The sequence below is a fragment of the Epinephelus fuscoguttatus genome, linkage group LG19 (assembly GCF_011397635.1).
Source record: "Epinephelus fuscoguttatus linkage group LG19, E.fuscoguttatus.final_Chr_v1".
NCBI classification, from domain to species: Eukaryota; Metazoa; Chordata; class Actinopteri; order Perciformes; family Serranidae; genus Epinephelus; species Epinephelus fuscoguttatus.
In genome coordinates, this window is record NC_064770.1 from 23580729 (window position 1) to 23599227 (window position 18499).

Below are 18499 nucleotides of genomic sequence, written 5' to 3' on the forward strand. Positions count from 1 at the left end.
AAGTAAGTCAAGCTCCTCTGCATTAAACTCCATATTTCTGATATTCCAAAACTTTAAACCCACTACTGACCTTATAGAGTCGTTTTACTTCATACCTGCACTAACCTGCTGGCAAAATGTAGATAAACCTTACTCAGTCTAATAACCAGATTCCCACATACCTTTGCATAAGGACCACATATACACCACTTACCATCATACTGACCTGCATTGCTTGAATAAGAAAAAGACGATTTGTCCAAAATTCAGTCTTAAAGGAGAACAGCACCTAAATTAAGAAGTCCAGTATGTTATTTCCATGTTTTTGGAAAGTTCAGTCAGTGTTTGTGAGCATGAGCTACTCACTCTCAAAGCCACAAACCAGAGAAGTAGGTCTCAAACTTGTGATGTCATTGGGTATAAAGTCTGGAGCTGCTCTAAAGACAATGGAGTGTGTATGTTTTCTTTTTTAAAACCACATTAGCTTTATCCTATTGTAGTACTCAGAACATTCCCCAGGGTGCTCTCATACTCCTACCTCTGGTTCTTGAACCAGCTCTGGAAAGGATTCTTGGGACCTTGGTGCTGTATAGCGAACCAGCCCGCGTATTCACCAGTTTTGTGCAGAAACATTGTCATCAATGGAGGGCATTGCACAGTGCATAACAGAAGTTAACAGCGGTAGCAAAATTGCGGAGTACATCGATTACTAGCAAACTTCTGTTCTGTTATTACAGATATTTTTTTAACCCATACAACAAGCACGAACCAACTACTGTACGCTCTTTTTCGTCTGACCATTTCTCACTTGACTTCTCCATCCTCTCTTTCCAACCAGTAGAGTAAGACAAGCTCAACGTCATCACAGCTTCCTCAGGTGAAGTAAAACCTGCTATTTTGGGGGTTCCAGCTGAAAACCAACTTTTAAGGTTATGATTTTTTTTTCTAAATGTGCTGAACAGGTCAAAATTAGACGCGGTAACCGAAATGGAGCTTGTTGGCGGAAAACGGGTATCTGTGTAATCTAGAACATCTTTTCCAATTCATTGTCTGTGTCTATGTATACATTTTAAAAATTAGCAGATGTACCGTTTAAATTTGGCTTTAAATGACCTTTAAAAGTCTTTATAAGCATTAAATTTAAGTGATACCTTTAGACACCTTGTGAAATATTTAGTATTTTGTTTTATATCATAATTAAGATGACCACTGTTGGACTTATAGACTGTAAATGTGTATATAGGCGTGCCATAAGTCTAGTATACGTTTGTAGTTTGACCTATAGACATGAATAGGGTTTGACCTTGAAGGGCAAATTAAGAACTGAAATCAATCCTCGTTGAATAATAAAGAAGGCTACTAATTATACAGTTAAAGTGATACACATGCTAATAGCGGGACTTTTAATACGCAGAAACGAAATTAAACGGTTCACTTACATACTTTTTAATTTTGCATAATTTCCACTTTTCGTCGGGCAGTGTAACGGACGATCTGATGACGTCATCACAAAGCGCCGTCTTGGGTCCTGTTTCTGCTACAGTCGTCCGGCGTGTGTTTCTCGGTCAGTCGACCTGTCTCGTCCCCTTCTCTGTCACCAACATGTCCCGCTGCCTCGCGCTGGCCCGGTTCGCCCTCGGTTCCTCTCAGAGGGCCAACACACGGCTGTTAACGACATGTGCACGAGGGCTGAGCAGCCGAATCACCTCGCGCTCCTTCACTGGAGGTAAGCTAGCTGTGTTTGTTAGCTGGACGAGTTAGCCTAGCCGGCTAGCTGACAGCAGCAAGATCACAGCCATGTAAACTCAGCTGCGGTTACATGTTACATCGCCTGTGGGGCGATACCACGAGCTGGAGTGTTATTTACTTTCTATCATCATTGTGCCATGAAAAGGACCACCTGTGAGAGACATTTGAAAATGACACTTAAGCCCAAGCCTTGGAGAAGGAGAGGAGAAACTAGAGCTAGGGCCAAGGAAATGTTTAAAAACTTCCAGGCGATAAAAGCAGAGAAAGAGAGTATTAGTCCAAGTGAACGTTCGTACAGAATTTCAAGAAAATCCCTTAAGGTTCTTAAGATATCACATTCATAAGAATGGGACGGACGGACAACCTGAAAACATAATACCTCCAGCCAAAGCTTTTGCCAGCACGGAGGCATAAAAACAAGCATTCATTTATTTTCTGTAACCGCTTATCCTTTTGGGGATTGCAGAAGGGCTGGAGCCTATCCCAGCTGACACTGGGCGAGAGGCAGGGTGCACCCTGGACAGGTCACCAGACTATCACAGGGCTGACACATAGAGACAGACAACCATTCACACTCACATTCACACCTACGGGCAATTTAGTGTCACCAGGTAACCTGCATGTCTTTGGACTGTGGGCGGAAGCCGGAGTACCTGGAGAAAAAAGAAAACAGATTAAAAATAACACTTAAAGACAGCACCAAAGAAATTAAAACTCAGCTAACATGAGGAAAAGCTCACAGCTAAAAGTATGTTTTAAGAAGATCACTGACTCGGCCGACCCGATTCCCTCTGCCAGATTGTTCTAGAGGCTTGGAGCCTTGACTGCAGATGCTCCGTCACCTTTAGTTTTCATCCAGGCTTTTGAAACAGACAAAAGACCTCTGCCCGAGGACAGAAGTCAAGGTTACTCTTGTGTGTGTCAGACTTGGTGAATAGTGTGTCTTGGTTAGTGTAGCCTTCTGTTAGACATCCAAAAAAGACAAGAATGCCAGTGCCACAGCCTCCTTGTGAAGCAGCCCCACCTGCTGACCCCTCTTGTCATCAGACCTGCAGGTTGGACAGCTGCAGAGGTGGAGCAGTCGGCCCAGGGTGTGGAGCTCCCAGCGGTCGTGCCTCGGCTTCACCCAGCAGTCTTACTACAGCACCCAGGAGGCTGAGAAAGAGCCTGAAGAGGAGCCTCTGCACAACATCATCAGCGATACGGAGTCTGTACAAGGTGCTGTGACAGCCGCAGACATACTTCTCCATGATTTGAGAGATTAAAATGATTTTAATGTTGCTCTACTCCTGATTCATGCAGGAAGTTCATCCAAACATGAATTTCAGGCTGAGACGAAAAAGCTGCTGGACATTGTTGCCAGGTCTTTGTACTCTGAGAAAGAGGTAAGAGAATTTATGAGAGAGAGAAAGAGAGAGCGGTAAATCTACGACTTAGCTAGACTGACGTTTCAGAATATTGATTAACAATAGTGGTTTTCTCTTCCACATTCCACCAGGTGTTCATCAGGGAGCTGATCTCCAACGGCAGTGACGCCCTGGAAAAGCTGCGCCACAAACTGATGACAGCCGGTGGTGCAACGGCTCAGATGGAGATCCACCTGCAGACCGATAGTGCCAAGGGCACCTTCACCATTCAGGTACAACCATGACTCAGCCCTATCTTGATTTTCATATAAACATACAACATTAGAGCCCTTCTCCACAACAGGAACTAAATGTATGTAGGTCCAGGTTCTCCCCAGTAGTAGGGGAGAAGGGGGAGTTAAAGTTGGGTTGAAAATGAGGATGACACGCAGCACAGGGCCGCAGGTTGGAAACAAACCTGGGCCGCTGCAAGGACTCAGCCTACATGGGCCGCACACTCCACCTGTTGAGCTAGAGGTCACCCCAGTTGTCACGTCGTTTTGTGTGTAGAATCGATGCAGTGAACACGACTGTGCTGCTACTGGAGACGCCACAGCTTCACCACCTTCACATGTGGATTGTGTATATTGGCAACATCTGGAAATAAAGCCAGTGACGGCTCTCGCAGAATCATCATCCTTCATATCCATATTATGAGTCCTTGTCGTAATGTAGGCCAAGTTGGCAATAACAAAGCTTAAATAAATAAATTGTGTTGACCTATCAAACTTAAATTTTAAAATGATATCGCAGGGTGGGCGGTGCCACTGATTGTCACTATAATTTTGGCGAGGTGTGAAGCAGTCAGTCCCACTGCTGTAAACATATACATACTGAGGTGACACTCGCTAATGCACAGAAATGAGCCCTCTGATCAATGTTTCTCAACTGAGCCATTGATCAGAGGGCTCATTTCTGTGCATTAGCGTCATGAGGTGCTTTGAATTGCACATGTATGGTTGAATGTGGGAGTGTAGAGAGCGGGATATGAGGCTGGTCCACATGTGGACAATGCCAAGTTGATTTGGGATTTATAGAAGGAAGTTGTGTGCTGGAAGTCGTATGCATGCTTTTATAAATCAGAATAGTTTTTTGGCTTTAACGTCTGTTCACTGGTTTCTGCAGAACAGTGTAAATACAGTAAAGAACAAAAACACAATACAAACAGCATATACACTACAGCAGGTTCAGTTACAGTTCAGTTATAATACAATCTTTTGCCACAGCCCGACTCTGTTCGATTAGATCCCCAAATAGTGACTTGAGTCCACCTTTGAAAAGTGTACATTTTCATTTGCAGATTTGCTGTCATTGTGTAAACCATTTTGAGTCTCTGCTGCCACTGGTTTACAGTTGGTGGTTTCTCGTCTCTCCAGTTCATTGTTGTCATTTTCTTGGCAATCAGTATGAGTATCCTCAGTACATACCTCTGACCCTTGTCATAACCAAAGATACTTGATTACTACAAGATGGCCCACCTACAATATACCCCCACTGTATGAAATGGTATACATTTCCGGTCTCCTAAGTAGGCGTTGTCCCCCGTAGCCCAATCAAAGATGAGTATCCCCAACCTCGCTTGGTTATCGTAGATTAGCGGGGCTAACTGTTAGCTGTGTCTGTAATAACTCAGTAACTCAATAAACGGTCCGTGAAATTTTTTTTTTTCCAACGGATATCTTAGTTACAACATGATTGAGCTAGCAAAGCAGTTTTGTGTTGCTGTGTGTGGTATTTTTTCAGTTTTGGGAAATCACAATGTCACAATGTCAGGACGTCATCTGTTAAAAGCAGAGATGGGACCAAGTCACACATGTGCAAGTCTCAAGTCTTAACCTTCAACTCTCAAGTAAGTCCCAAGTCATTTTTTCTTGGGCAAGTCAAGTCAAGTCCTGTAATAGGGCAAGTCAAGTCCAAGTCACCTTATTATTGTAATTTTACCTGCAAAATCTGATCTTAATAAAGTGAAAAGACAAGATATAAGTAACTGTCAGTAAACACATCGCTGCAATGTTTACTTTGCAGGGATGACCCCCATGCATGCGCATGCACACACACACACACACACACACACACACACACACACACACACACACACTCATTAACCAAGGCAGCGGCCAAAATCACCCATTTAGCTCATTTAACCCTGCGTTGCTCGTTCATAAAACGTACAGTCGGTCTTGTGATGAACCGGTCAGAATGTTCGCTCACGTTTTATGGGGTTAATGTTAGCAAATAAATTAAAAAACAAGTTCCACCAAACCAACTCACCACCCCACCCCACCCCCGTATCGTATCAAGATAACGTTAGCTAACTACCGACTAACCAGATAATATTAGCTAACTGACAAGAACTTACTGGGCAGAATGGCTCTTCAAATGACGAACAAAGTTTGAAGTTGTTGCCTGGCTGTCCAAGATGTTTATGCCACATGTCTTGCACTGTGCTGTTCGTCTTTTGCCGTAATAATGGTAATTCCGAAAGCCGAAGACGATGACTCTCGGTACCCCTCCTGCTGACATGTTGATGCCTATCTGATATAAGAGGGCCTGCTTCTCCAATAAACACATAAGGTACGTAGAGAGGGCATGACTGATTGACAGGGTAGTGATCCAATCATGACAGCGCCATTCTCAGCCTGCGCTCCTACCGGGTAATCGACATTATTTTTTAAATTAATTTATTAATTTTATATTCTAACCGAAAACATGATGTGAATAACACTCAAGTCATTCAGGTCATCGTGTCTCAAGTCAAGTCCCGAGTCTTTAACTTCCAAGTCCGAGTCAAGTCTCAAGTCTTTTATTTTTTGTCAAGTCAAGTCACAAGTCATCAAAACAGCGACTCGAGTCAACTCGAGTCCAAGTCACAATGACTCGAGTCCCCATCTCTGGTTAAAAGCCTCCCGTTGTCAGATACGACATGAAACTACTCCAGTTAGCTCAGTCATGTTGTAACTAAGACATCTGCTGGGAAAAAATGTTTTTAGTAATCCAGCATCTTTGGTGAAACTGCACTGATTTCAGCACCTGAGAGGAGATACCTGTTGCCAGATCTCGCGAGAGTGTGTTGTTGAGACAGAGACAGGTCTTGAACAAAGTAAATTTTCTCCTGATTTGTCCGTCTGAAATTTGCCATTTTGGTGTCGGAATGTTCTGAAGATAAGTGGCTTGTGATAAATGGGTCCAATATCTGCTTCCGTAACTACAGGGTGAAAGAATCGGTCATAATCTGTAATCACATTCATTTCTCCCAGTGAAGTCAATGGACTCAGGACTTGCTGTTAGTCTCCTAAAGGGGCGTGGTGGTCGCGAACCCCACGTGACACTGATACAGGAAACTGACTCGCAGTGGACTGTCTTGGTTTATCTACCATCTTTGCTATAACTATCTTTGGGTATAACTGACGGGACATCTACCTCCATGATTTCTTTCTTAACGCTTCCCCAGAACCCCTGAATTATTGGGCAGTCCCAAAAAATACGTGTGTGATCCCCAATTTTCCCACAATTTCTCCAACACAATGCCACTGAGGTTTCTTTCATGTTTGACGAGATGATGAGAGGGGTATTAGAATGTCACTCTTTCCATAATTGACGATTGAGTCCTGTATGACAGTTTGCACATGGATCTTCCCATATATTATCGTCAACTATAGTATTTAACTCTAATTCCCATGTTTCCTTAATGTTCCAGGTACTTTGTGTGACATCATTTAGAAGTCTTGAACATATGAGATAAATGTTTTTTACTTGGAAAGCATTTTTCTGCGATACTGATCAAATATTCTTCTATGTGATTTGGGCTTTTGCTGACCATCTCTCTTTCTTTATGACTTGCGATATAGTGTTGTATTTGGAAGTACCTGTACAAATCATTTGGCGGGAGTGCAAACTGTTTTTGAAGTTGGGATTTTTTTTATTTATTTTTTTCTTACACCTGTCCAAACCTTCAGACTGTTTTTTATCCATTCATTTTCAATTCAGATTTCCACAATTGAAGCAGCAGTTTTCTTGCTTGCAGCGTGGACAGAGAGATGATCTGATCTTCATACCCATCCTGCACTCTACCTGGCTCACCCAGCCCAAATAGTGTGGTTAAATGGGCAGGATGAAACGTCAAAGTCAAAGAAATGAATTCTTCCTGCCACTTTTCCTTAAATGGTTTTGATGATGGGTATTTTAACTTGTGTACTCTTGTGTACACATACACACACACACACACACACTTTTGTTGTAGATCCTGTGCACTGCTTGATAAATGAGACCCCTGGTTTGTAAAAACAGGAAAAGAAACGCAAGTAAGAACCAGGTTACCGCAGTGAAAGACTGCTTCTGGTGAACTCTGGCTCCTAGTCTGTGTCTGAGTTAGAGTGCCACCTGGTGGATGAATATTTAACAACAAGAGATGACGGGTTTTATGAGTGACTTGGCTCCTCTGTGCTCTACCAGGACACAGGAGTGGGGATGAACCAAGACGAGCTGGTGGCCAACCTGGGGACTATCGCCCGCTCTGGCTCCAAGGTGATTTTCCTCCACAGACCTCCATCGGTTTATATCTATGAATGTCACACTTGTGTTAATAATGTTCCTTCTCACTCTGTCATGATAATCATCTCTTCCCCACTCTGCAGGCTTTTTTGGATGCCCTGCAGAACCAGGCGGAGGCCAGCAGCACCATCATTGGTCAGTTCGGGGTGGGATTCTACTCTGCCTTCATGGTGGCCGACCGTGTTGATGTCTACTCCCGGTCCGCTGAGCCTGACGCACCTGGATACAAGTGGTCCTCAGATGGGTGAGAGGCAGAGACGGGATGTGAATGATTTGAAATTAAGGAGTCTTTTATTTCAACATCAAGAGTAGGAGAAGAGAAATGACTGTGACCTAATGTGATCCTCGTTGTCTTCCTCAGCTCTGGAGTTTTTGAGATCGCTGAAGCCACTGGTGTCCAACAGGGAACAAAGATCGTGCTGCACCTCAAAGACGATTGCAAGGAGTTTTCCACTGAGGACAGAGTTAAAGGTATAACTGCTGGAGCCGCTTCTGCAACTGCAGCAATAACACACATTAGTTCATATGCTGACAAGCTGTTGTTTCGCTTTCAGAGGTTGTAACAAAGTACAGCAACTTTGTCAGCTTCCCCATCTTCCTGAACGGACGGAGGCTCAACACTCTGCAGGTGAGCTTCTCTCATTCTGTTGTCTTCACAAAATTCAGATGATTCATGGTATGAATACAGGAGAACTAATACAGGAGAACTCTGCTTGACCAGTGCAGCTGTTTTTCAACAGCAAGTTCTGTAAGACAAAAAACAATCCTAACCCTGAACGCTGCATCACCACATAATAAAACCAACCAAATTGTGGGCGCAGAAGCAGAGTGTGTCGTCTCATCTCAACAACCACATCATTCCATTGTCAATAGTTTTTAACCAAACACGCCACTTGTATTGGACATCAGAACTGGCTGAGGTTGGCTTTTGAAGCAGTTTGTAAATGTCATTCATTTGTAAAATTGAGTCTATAACCTATGTTATTTGACGAGACCTCGGCCTCTGCAGACGTCACTTCTAAATACCTGTGGTTAAATGCTAATTTTCAATACTATAGGTTAGATTAAGTACAACAGTAAATCATCAGACATCGTTTTAACATTGGTATACAAACACAGTGCTCCTGTTTATCCACCTTTGTGATGACGTTCATCAACTGCCAGACAAAGGGCACTTTCTGTCCCTCCAGTGTAAAAACCTCAAATGGATTTATCTTTGAGTTTCCTTTCAGCACATACTTTTGCAATTTTGTGTGTAATTTTGTCAGTTTTTAGAATACACTGCAGTGGTTAGCATTGTCACCTTGCAGCAAGAGGGTTTCTGGTTCAAACCCAGGGTGGGGGTACCCCTGTGTGGAGTTTGGGTTTTCTCCGGTTACAAAGAAACGCAGGTTAGGTTAATTGGTGTCTCTAAATTGTCCGTAAGTGTGAATGTGAGTGTGAATGGTTGTCTGTCTCTATGTGTCAACCCTGTGATAGTCTGGTGACCTGTCCAGGGTGTACCCCGCCTCTTGCCCAGTGTCAGCTGGGATAGGCTCCAGCCCCCCTGCGACTCCTAACAGGATAAGCAGTTACAGAGAATGAATGAATGAATGAATGAATTAATATTTTTTATTGCTTTTCCATTACAGGAACATCACACACACAAAAGAAAAAAAAAACATAAAAGATTTGGATCAGCCAGTCTCACAAACCTCTTCATTCCTGTAACATACTCCATGATTCTTGTTGTTAATATGTGTCTATCGCCAGTTTCTCCTATTTCTCTCGACATCACTCCTCCTAAACTCTAATCTTATGAGTTAAATATCATGTTTTATTCACAATTTACAGCCATTCATCTTGTGTTGTTGGTTCACCTTTGTACCCTCTCTGCGTAATGTGATATGACAGCCCAGAATTGTGAAATAGCAGCATGAAAATTTCTCCCATTCTGTACAATTTCACCTTTCAGTGGTACACATTAATTGCCCCAACACTTCTCCAACATGCTTTTGCTGTAGACAGGTATTTGCTCTTAATTTTTGGTGTAATAAAGAATCTAAATGTATTTTTCTCTCCAAGTATGTGAGAATGTTGTAGACTGTGTTCTTCAAATATGCAACCATTCATCCTCTGTAACAGTTGATGATATAGTGTGGATGTTATTCTATATTTCTTTGAGGTGTAACCTCCAATTTTAGTTTCAAGTATTCCATTTTTATTTAAATTTACATTGTGCTTTATTTCTCTGTCGTAAAAGCACCTTAATATTAATTGAAATAGACTGAACTCTTTCTCTAATCTGCTTTCTCACTAGATTATAGAATATATTTCTACCAAGGTGGACGTTCTAAAAAAAAAAAAAAAAAAAAAAGGAAAATTCTGCCCCTGCCATGATCCTTAAATAAATGCTTATTGACTGTTGATAACGCAGCCTGAGCTGAAGAATAAGTCAAGTTTAGCATCACTAATAAGAGATACTTAGAATTTTAAGTACGTGTTATATTTTTCCTTTTTAATAATTTTTGTTTGACCTCTGTTTCCCATCAGGCCTTGTGGATGATGGAGCCTAAGGAGATTAGTGACTGGCAGCACGAGGAGTTCTACCGTTATGTCGCCCAGGCCTACGACAAGCCCCGCTACACGCTGCACTACCGCGCTGACGCCCCTCTTAACATCCGCAGCATCTTTTATATCCCTGAAGCGGTGAGCAGCTTTTTTAAGTTTGTTTGCAATGTGTTTTTTTGTGCGCACAGACACCTAACTTAAAGTGAACTGGATTTTTAGTGCCTGTCTAAGGGGAATGTTTCTCTTTCACATCAGATAATCTGGGATTTAAACTAGCATCTCTCCACGCCCTAATTCTGTCACTTGCATTTAACAACTTCTAAAAATGCCAGACTGTGTTAAAGATCATGTTCCCTTCCCTAACAGCTCATGGTTTCAGTGGCAGTGAGTATATATGACACTGGGTTTTATTAAGACGCGTTTATTATTTTATTATTATTTTTATTCGTCAACAGAAGCCGAGCATGTTTGACGTGAGCAGGGAGATGGGCTCCAGTGTGGCTCTGTTCAGCAGGAAGGTCCTGATCCAGACCAAAGCGACTGACATCCTGCCCAAGTGGCTGCGCTTCCTCCGAGGTCTGGATCCTCCCGAGTGCCTCCACCCACTCCTGGTGGAGCTGCTTGTTTTTACTCCACTAGATGCACAATCTTGTTGTTGGAATAGATAGAGTTTTACGCTTTTAATTCTTTGGTGCTGAGCTAAACAGTGTGTGTGTGTGTGTGTGTGTGTGTGTGTGTGTGTGTGTGTGTGTGTGCGCGCGCAGGTGTGGTGGACAGTGAGGACATCCCGCTGAATCTGAGCAGAGAGCTGCTGCAGGAGAGCGCCCTCATCAGGTACAATGCTAGTTTTGCATAGTTGACTGTAATTTGTTGGGTTTGTTTTCTGTGTTTAGGGTATGATCACTTCTCTTTCACCACCATGTTTGGCGGCTACTCTTTATCCTAAAAATCTACATGTTCAGGAACATTTACTCAGAATGCATTTCAACCGGTTAATTTTTGCACCTCCGGCTTCAGGAAGCTCCGTGACGTTTTGCAGATGAGAGTGATCCGCTTCCTGCTGGACCAGAGCAAGAAGGAGCCGGAGAAGTACAACAAGTTCTTTGAGGACTACGGCCTCTTTATGAGGGAGGGCATCGTCACCACACAGGAACAGGACGTCAAGGTGATTTTGAGAACGCCTTTTGACAAACGTGGCCAACCTTATAAGCAGCAGAAATATGGTATCTTTGATGTGACTGCAGCACTGTTTACCCTCCATGTTGTCTCTGCACAGGAGGATATTGCGAAGCTGCTGAGGTTCGAGTCTTCTGCTCTGCCGGCGGGCCAGCACACCAATCTGATCGAGTACTCCTCCCGCATGAAGGCCGGCACACGCAACATCTACTACCTGTGCGCCCCAAACCGCCATCTTGCAGAGCACTCTCCTTACTATGAGGCCATGAAAAAGAAAGACATGGAGGTGAGAGAGTGGCAGCGATCATAATGTGATGAGTGTTGAGAAATCAGTTTGCTGAAGTGATTTGCAACATAACAAAAGTTCTAGAAAACATATACCCTGCAACACCTCAGAGAGTGTGGCTTAAAACTTTAAAGGGATAGTGCACCCAAAAATGAAAATTCAGCCATTATCTACTCACCCATATGCCGATGGAGGCCCTGGTGAAGTTTTAGAGTGCTCACATCCCTTGCGGAGATTGGCGCGGAGAGCAGCCAGCACACCTAAAGGTAGACGGCGCCCCAGACTAACGTCCAAGAACACAAAATTGAATCCACAGAGTACCTCCATACTGCTCATCTGTAGTGATCCAAGTGTGCTGCAGCCGCGACATAAAAAGTTGTTTCAAAAAACGTCATATGAACTCTGTTTTTAGCCTCACTGTAGCCTGTAGCTCTGACTGCTTCTCTGTGCTCCGCGCTCACGTGTGCGCACTCAGGGTGATTGGTGATGCACGGTCTCTGAAGAGCAGCAGTCTCGTCAGTACTGATGTCCAGATTCTCAAGTGCAGACATCGCCAATTCCCAGTCTGAGCAGCAAAGACTTTCCTCATCCGTTGACATTGCTTTGCATTTGAAACAACTACACCACCAGGTTTCCAGTGCTCGACTCCGGTATTCTACGGCTGGCTGAGGGTTAGGCTCATGAGCTGTGGCAGCTGCTTCATACAAGAGCCTGAGTTCCATCCGTATACTCGGGCTCAAAAAAGAAATGCTGTTCCTCCTCAATTTCAAAGTCTTCAGACATGTTGGGCTGTCCTTTGCTAAAAGACCGTAGTGCAAATTATCTTTTAGCTACTGTGGTTACCGTTGTCTCTCCCTGCGGTGCACGTGTCACGTGATGTAAACACGGGTGAGCAAAGCTCATGCTTTCACTGGTCTCGCGCAGGCACGCACATGTGAACGCGGAGCTCAGAGAAGCAGTCAGAGCTACAGGCTGCAGTGAGGCTAAAAACAGAGTTCATATGATGTTTTTGGAAACAACTTTTTATGTCGCAGCTGCAGCACACTTGGATCACTATGGATGAGCAGTATGGAGATACTTTGTGGATTCAATTATGTGTTCTTGGACGTTAGTCTGGGGCGCCGTCTGCCATTAGGTGTGCTAGCTGCTCCCCCCTTGGATCTCCGCGAGGGATGTGAGGACTCTAAAACTTCACCAGGGCCTTCGTCGGCATATGGGTGAGGAGATAATGGCTGAATTTTCATTTTTGGGTGCACTATCCCTTTAACTGAGATGTTTGGGAAGGTCAGTCGTAGGCCATATTCCCATTTATATCAAATTCAGTCTTAGGTCTCTTTCACACTTGTAGTTCGGTTTATGCGGTCTAAATCAAAGAAATCAAATCATACATCTTAAGATAAAATGATTTATTTGGGATGTTTTATACAAACTCTAAAATGCCTTTGTATGAAAAGAGAATTTGAGCCACGTCGAGCCCTAAACTTGGCCTATGTTCCAAGAATTGCCAAGATATCTTTAACTCGTAACAGATTAGGGCTGCACCCTGAAAGTCAAAGATTCTAATCATCAGTTGGAGACCCCTCAGACAACTTAGATACTAAGTTGAGCAGTTGTTCTCTCCCAAAAACAGCCACAGAGTGATTCTACGTGTCCACAGGATCCGTCATTTCCACGCTGTCTATGTTACAGAGTGTCTCCTCCTCATTTGCATTAAGTTAAATCTAAGCTGCTTTATGCAAATCAGGGGTGTCTACCCCTTTTTGACAGTCCTGGGCTTGGCTTGGCTTGGTTTGGGTGGGCCGTCAGCCCAGCACAACAGGGATTTGCATCTCCATAACAACAGGGCTACCTACTTGAAGGTGTGTCTTTAACTGATGAAGGCTTGTCTTGAGTGATGACGTTTAAAAGCAGAGAGCTGATCCACAGTTGGAGCTGTTTGCAGAGGTGCAGTAAGAGCCTGTTGTTTGCAGCTCTTCATCAACATCTCACTGTGGCTGTTTCTGCTTTCACTTCCCTCTCTGCTGTATTATTAGACTTGCCTTTATTGAAGAGAAGCTTTCATTTCCTATAGATTCTTCACAATAAAAGTTTTTTACGTAAAATAACTTAAAATGTTGAGTTTTCAAGCAGCGACTTCACACAACTTCTAATACGACCCCTTTAGCATCCAAAATGCCCCTGTGGACATGTATTGTCAGCGCTCCTCACTTTCACGCTGCCCTCTAGTACAGGCAGCTGCTGACCCACAACCAGGCTGAGGCCAAGTGAGACAGAGGCATCAGTATTCGAATAGCCAAATCTGAGTTGGGTACAGCCCTACAATAAATTATTATTTCATAGCTAGTTGCCCTTGTCAGACGAGAATAAAAGAGACAAGATTTCAGTTCTGCTACTGAAAAGGTTAATTTAAAAACGTGCCTTTGGTGTTTGTGCAGGTGCTGTTCTGCTACGAGCAGTTCGATGAGCTGACCTTGCTCCACCTCAGGGAGTTCGACAAGAAGAAGATGATCTCAGTGGAGACCGACATCGTGGTGGACCACTACAAGGAGGAGAAGTTTGAGGACAGCAAACCCGGTCAGCTCCTCCCTAATGTCTGCAGTTAAAGCAGAGCAGTGCAGCAGGACATCTCTTACTGTCACAGCTGTAGTCCTGACTCCTGTTTATCGTTCTTCCTCCTCTGCAGCCTCTGAGCGTCTGACGCAGGAGCAGTCTGACGACCTGATGTCCTGGATGAAGAACGCTTTGGGCCCCCGAATCACCAACATAAAGGTAAAGCTAATACTAATGTGTGTCAAGGCCTCAGATGTGTTTTCCTCACGAGACATCAGCTCAGTTATGAGCTCAAATAATTGTGCGACAGTTTTTTTCTTGTCACATTTCTTCAAGTTGGTCTCACATTAATTTTACCCAGCTCTAAATAAGTCACATCGCATAATATATTTTCTCCCCTGGCCCGCAGCTCACTCCTCGGCTGGACACCCACCCAGCTATGATCACAGTGCTGGAAATGGGGGCTGCACGCCACTTCCTCCGCACCCAGCAGCTGGCTCGCACCCCTGAGGAGAGAGCTCAGATACTGCAGCCCACACTGGAGATAAACGCAGGGTGAGACAGAGAGAGAGAGAGAGAGAGAGAGAGAGAGAGAGAGAGTGTGTGTGTGTGTGTTGGGTTTTAATAGATGGAATTAAATTATATTACTTTAAAAAAAATGTGTTCTCACTGTCGTTTTGTTTAACCCTCTGATAGACACGATCTGATCAAGAAGCTGCACGCTCTGAAGGACACAAACTCTGAGCTGGCTGGACTTCTACTGGAGCAGGTACTGTGGGTCAGAGCTGCATATGGAAAACTGAATTTTATGGTATTTTATAATAGGGCTGTTGTAGCAGGTAGTTCAAAGCCTCAAAGGTTCACTCGTATTGTTGACGTTCAGATGCTGTGCACCATTTTTTTGCGCATCTAGTCATTCTCATTAAACCTGGTATTCGTATTGAGAATTAAAACCGTTTCAAATTGGTCCTCATTTGAATGACCCAATATCAATTCGTTAAATCTGAGATCGATCTTTTAATATACGCTTTTCTCCACAGTTGTGTGAAGCTTTAACCCCCCTAATCTTGCCGGTAGTAAATGTGCTGCAGCGCTAAGTTACCACCATTTGTAACTGTTATCTTACTGTTTAATGTTTTGGTGTAATTTATAATCACGCTGCCACAACCTCCGCAGTCTCTCATCCACTACCACTAATATATTATAAACAACCACAGAGCGCTTTACAGCTAATAGAAAATTGTTACTCACAAGCTTGAACAACAAGAGCAGTTTATGTCTGACGGTTTAATTTAGTTTGCCACGCATTGTAGAACTTACCTGTGGTCATGTGACCTCAGCAGCAGATGGAGGAGCAGAGAGGACTTATACTGGCAGATGTCTGTGTTCTTTATGCTTTCTAAACTTGACTCAGTATTGTGACGTCAGGAGCAGGATTTATTTAAAAAAAATGTACAGTATTAGTTCTCTGAGAATCTCTTTCACATATTTTCAAAAATTAGTATTGTAACTGAAATATTCCCAGTTCAATAGATATCAGATTGAATTAAAATCGCGATTCGAACTTGAATAAATTCAGGAAATCAGTGGAGATACCCAGCCCTATTTTCAAGCATTGGTAACGTTTCCTGCTCTTTCTGTTCTGGCAGCATGTAATGAACTCTTTTTAGGTTATCACTGAGTGCGTTTACATGGACAGTTTAATTCCCTTTTCATTCAGAATGAAATTTCATTCCCATTAAAAGTGATCTTGTAAACACCTAATTCAGAATGAAAATGGCCAATGCAATTGAAAATTCAATCCGATGTAAGGGGCTGAAATATTCCATTTCTAATTCCGAATGAAAGAATTTCTCGCACTTGTATACACTGATTCCTCTTTAAGTTTATTCCTGTGTTTCTGCGCATGCTTGTTTCCTTGCCCTTCTGGCGCGATGACGTATATAGCGCGCATAGCAACGGGCTGAGATAGAGCAGTCGGACTTGTTGCACTAACCGGTTTCCATTCGCCACAGCATGGTCATCTATTGCCCTTCTACCTCCCTTCTCCTCCTCAACAGACGAAGCATTAGCAGAACAAGGTTGGTGTTGTACTGCTGCTTCAAGAATATAAGCAAAACAAGCCCGAAAAAGGCACTAAGAACGGCGTCGTCAAGCATCTTGTTATCTGGAACGAGGAATACAGCGTTTTCTTCCGGTAAACGCAAACACCTGTTATCCACCCCGCCCCCTATCCGATCAGAAACCTTCCCTGCCCCAAACCTTGTGCGGACCTGAATAAAAGCGATTAAACTGATCTCCCGTGTAAACCCTCATTCGGAATGAATATTTCCCATGTACTACCTGGAAAGACTTAAATTACCTCCGCCAATGAGGTTATGTTTTCGCCGGCGTTGTCTGTTTGTTTGTCTGCAAAATAACTCAAAAAGTTATTAACAGATTTTGATGACATTTTCAGGAAAGGTGGATAATGGGACAAGGAACAGATGGTAAAATTTTGGTGGTGATCGGTTGAAGCAAAGTGGATAAAATTATAAATAAAGTCTATCGTCTGACAGCCTCAGCAGCAATTCCAATTTCTAAAGACAGTGAAAATAGCGCCATCTGGTGGCCGGACAGAACGTCTAGTTCTACGTGCTAAATATTGTTGTAATTCTAAAGTTGAAATTAATGTTCTGTGTTGGAAAAAAAGTGAAAAATACAAAAAAACATTATATTCTGTGTTGGTACAAAATAAAAACAAAATAAAGACACCAGTGTCTCCATGGTGAAGGCATATATAACCTAATAATGATAGTGATGCAAATAACCTAATTGTGATGCAGGCTGCAAAATATGATGCAGAGGGGGAGGGAATATCACCTACTTGGCGGAGGTCTGCACTCTGAGTGCTTTTCTAGTTCTGAATGATTTCATTCAGATTTATTTCATTCTGAATGAGAAGCCATCATGTAACTGCACCCCATCAGTGGTTCCCAACCGGTGGGTCGCGGGTCCTTTCTGAATGGACCGCAGGTGACATGGGAACATATAAATTACATAAAAAACACACTTTATTTTCATGCAGTGAAATTCCAGTACAGAGCTTTTATTTTGAAGTGCTGTTTCCTGCTGTAGAGTGAGTGACTAATGGACAGTTACTTAACAGAGACAGCAAACTAGCTTGAGACATGGCCAAACACAAGTATGACACTGAATATATTCAACTGTGTGGACCATGAACTAATGACTAAGGTTAAATCTGGACCAGTTGGGAACCACAGTCTTTCCAGTGCAGGTTTTGACATTTATTTCTCTTCATCTATATTTTACAGATCTATGACAACGCCATGATCACAGCAGGCCTGAACGACGATCCCCGCCCGATGATTTCCCGCCTCAACGATCTGCTGACTAAAGCTCTGGAGAAGCACTGAGAGCTGCTCACAGACATGAACAGTACAGACTGACATGGTTTGGATGATGGTGGCCTGCAGACTGGGGCGCATACAAAGCCGGAGAGCAGCAGTTTCAGGCCTTTGTTCATCTGGAGCCATAAAACCATATCTCTCTCCCCCTCTGGAGTACGTCATTCCCCCTCACGGAGAACACGTGGAGATGAACTGCTGGAAGCTTCTCCGTAAACACTTACATGTCTTGATGCTCTGTGTTCAGCACTATGTAATCAGTTTAAACGTCCTGAATAATCTGGATGCAAACCAGCCACAAACAGTGTAGAGATGAAGAGGGAAAGCACCGAGAAATAAGTGAGATGCATTTAAAAGTTTGTCAGCCCAAAAGTGTGGTAAGAAAATCCAATGTCACATTTCAAAACCATTGTGAAATACAGTGTGTAAAAACAGCTTAAAGTCCTGAAGTGCTTTGAAACTGATCCTGGTTTTATTAAAAATGCAAAATGTTGTCACTGCTGAGTGGAGCTGTTAACACTTTATGTTCTTTGTCTTTTTTATCAGCCCTCCAACATAGTTCGTTTTCACGTTATTTAATATTTTAAGTTCATGTTTGTGGTTTATATGAAGCAGAATACCTGAGATGTGGAATTATTTTTGGACTGGGTCAAATGAAAAAAGTATTTGTATATGGACGATGGTGTATGAGCTGCAAATGTGTCAGTAGTCAAACATGGATTCTCAACATTGGTATTCAAATACCAGTGAGTCTAATAAAATGGATTTAAAATGCTGTCTAATCATTTATGGAGCTGTCAGTATCCTGTGTGCTGAGTAAACAACCACAAAGATTCCAACACAGC

General features: G+C 43.1%; 1 protein-coding gene across 1 annotated transcript; it reads left to right on the forward strand.

The window, feature by feature from the left end:
- Window positions 1–1476: 1476 nt before the first annotated feature.
- On the forward strand, window positions 1477–18439 carry trap1 (TNF receptor-associated protein 1). Its single transcript, XM_049561402.1, has 18 exons — window positions 1477–1705; window positions 2776–2946; window positions 3031–3113; window positions 3227–3367; window positions 7587–7658; window positions 7769–7929; window positions 8047–8156; window positions 8240–8313; window positions 10218–10373; window positions 10691–10811; window positions 11000–11069; window positions 11253–11400; window positions 11512–11697; window positions 14133–14271; window positions 14381–14466; window positions 14657–14802; window positions 14944–15016; window positions 17562–18439. Exons 1-18 carry the CDS (start codon window positions 1477–1479, stop codon window positions 17661–17663), a joined length of 2268 nt encoding a protein of 755 aa, XP_049417359.1. The 3' UTR covers window positions 17664–18439.
- The last annotated feature ends 60 nt before the right edge of the window (window positions 18440–18499 follow it).

What these genes read in the sequence shown, in the direction of transcription:
- trap1 (XM_049561402.1), top strand. Translation starts at nt 1,477, where the DNA reads ATGACGTCATCACAAAGCGCCGTCTTGGGTCCTGTTTCTGCTACAGTC. An exon ending in GTGGCTGCGCTTCCTCCGAG is followed by an intron (nt 10,812 to 10,999) that starts GTCTGGATCCTC and finishes GTGCGCGCGCAG; the next exon opens with GTGTGGTGGACAGTGAGGAC. An exon ending in CCCGAATCACCAACATAAAG is followed by an intron (nt 14,467 to 14,656) that starts GTAAAGCTAATA and finishes CCTGGCCCGCAG; the next exon opens with CTCACTCCTCGGCTGGACAC.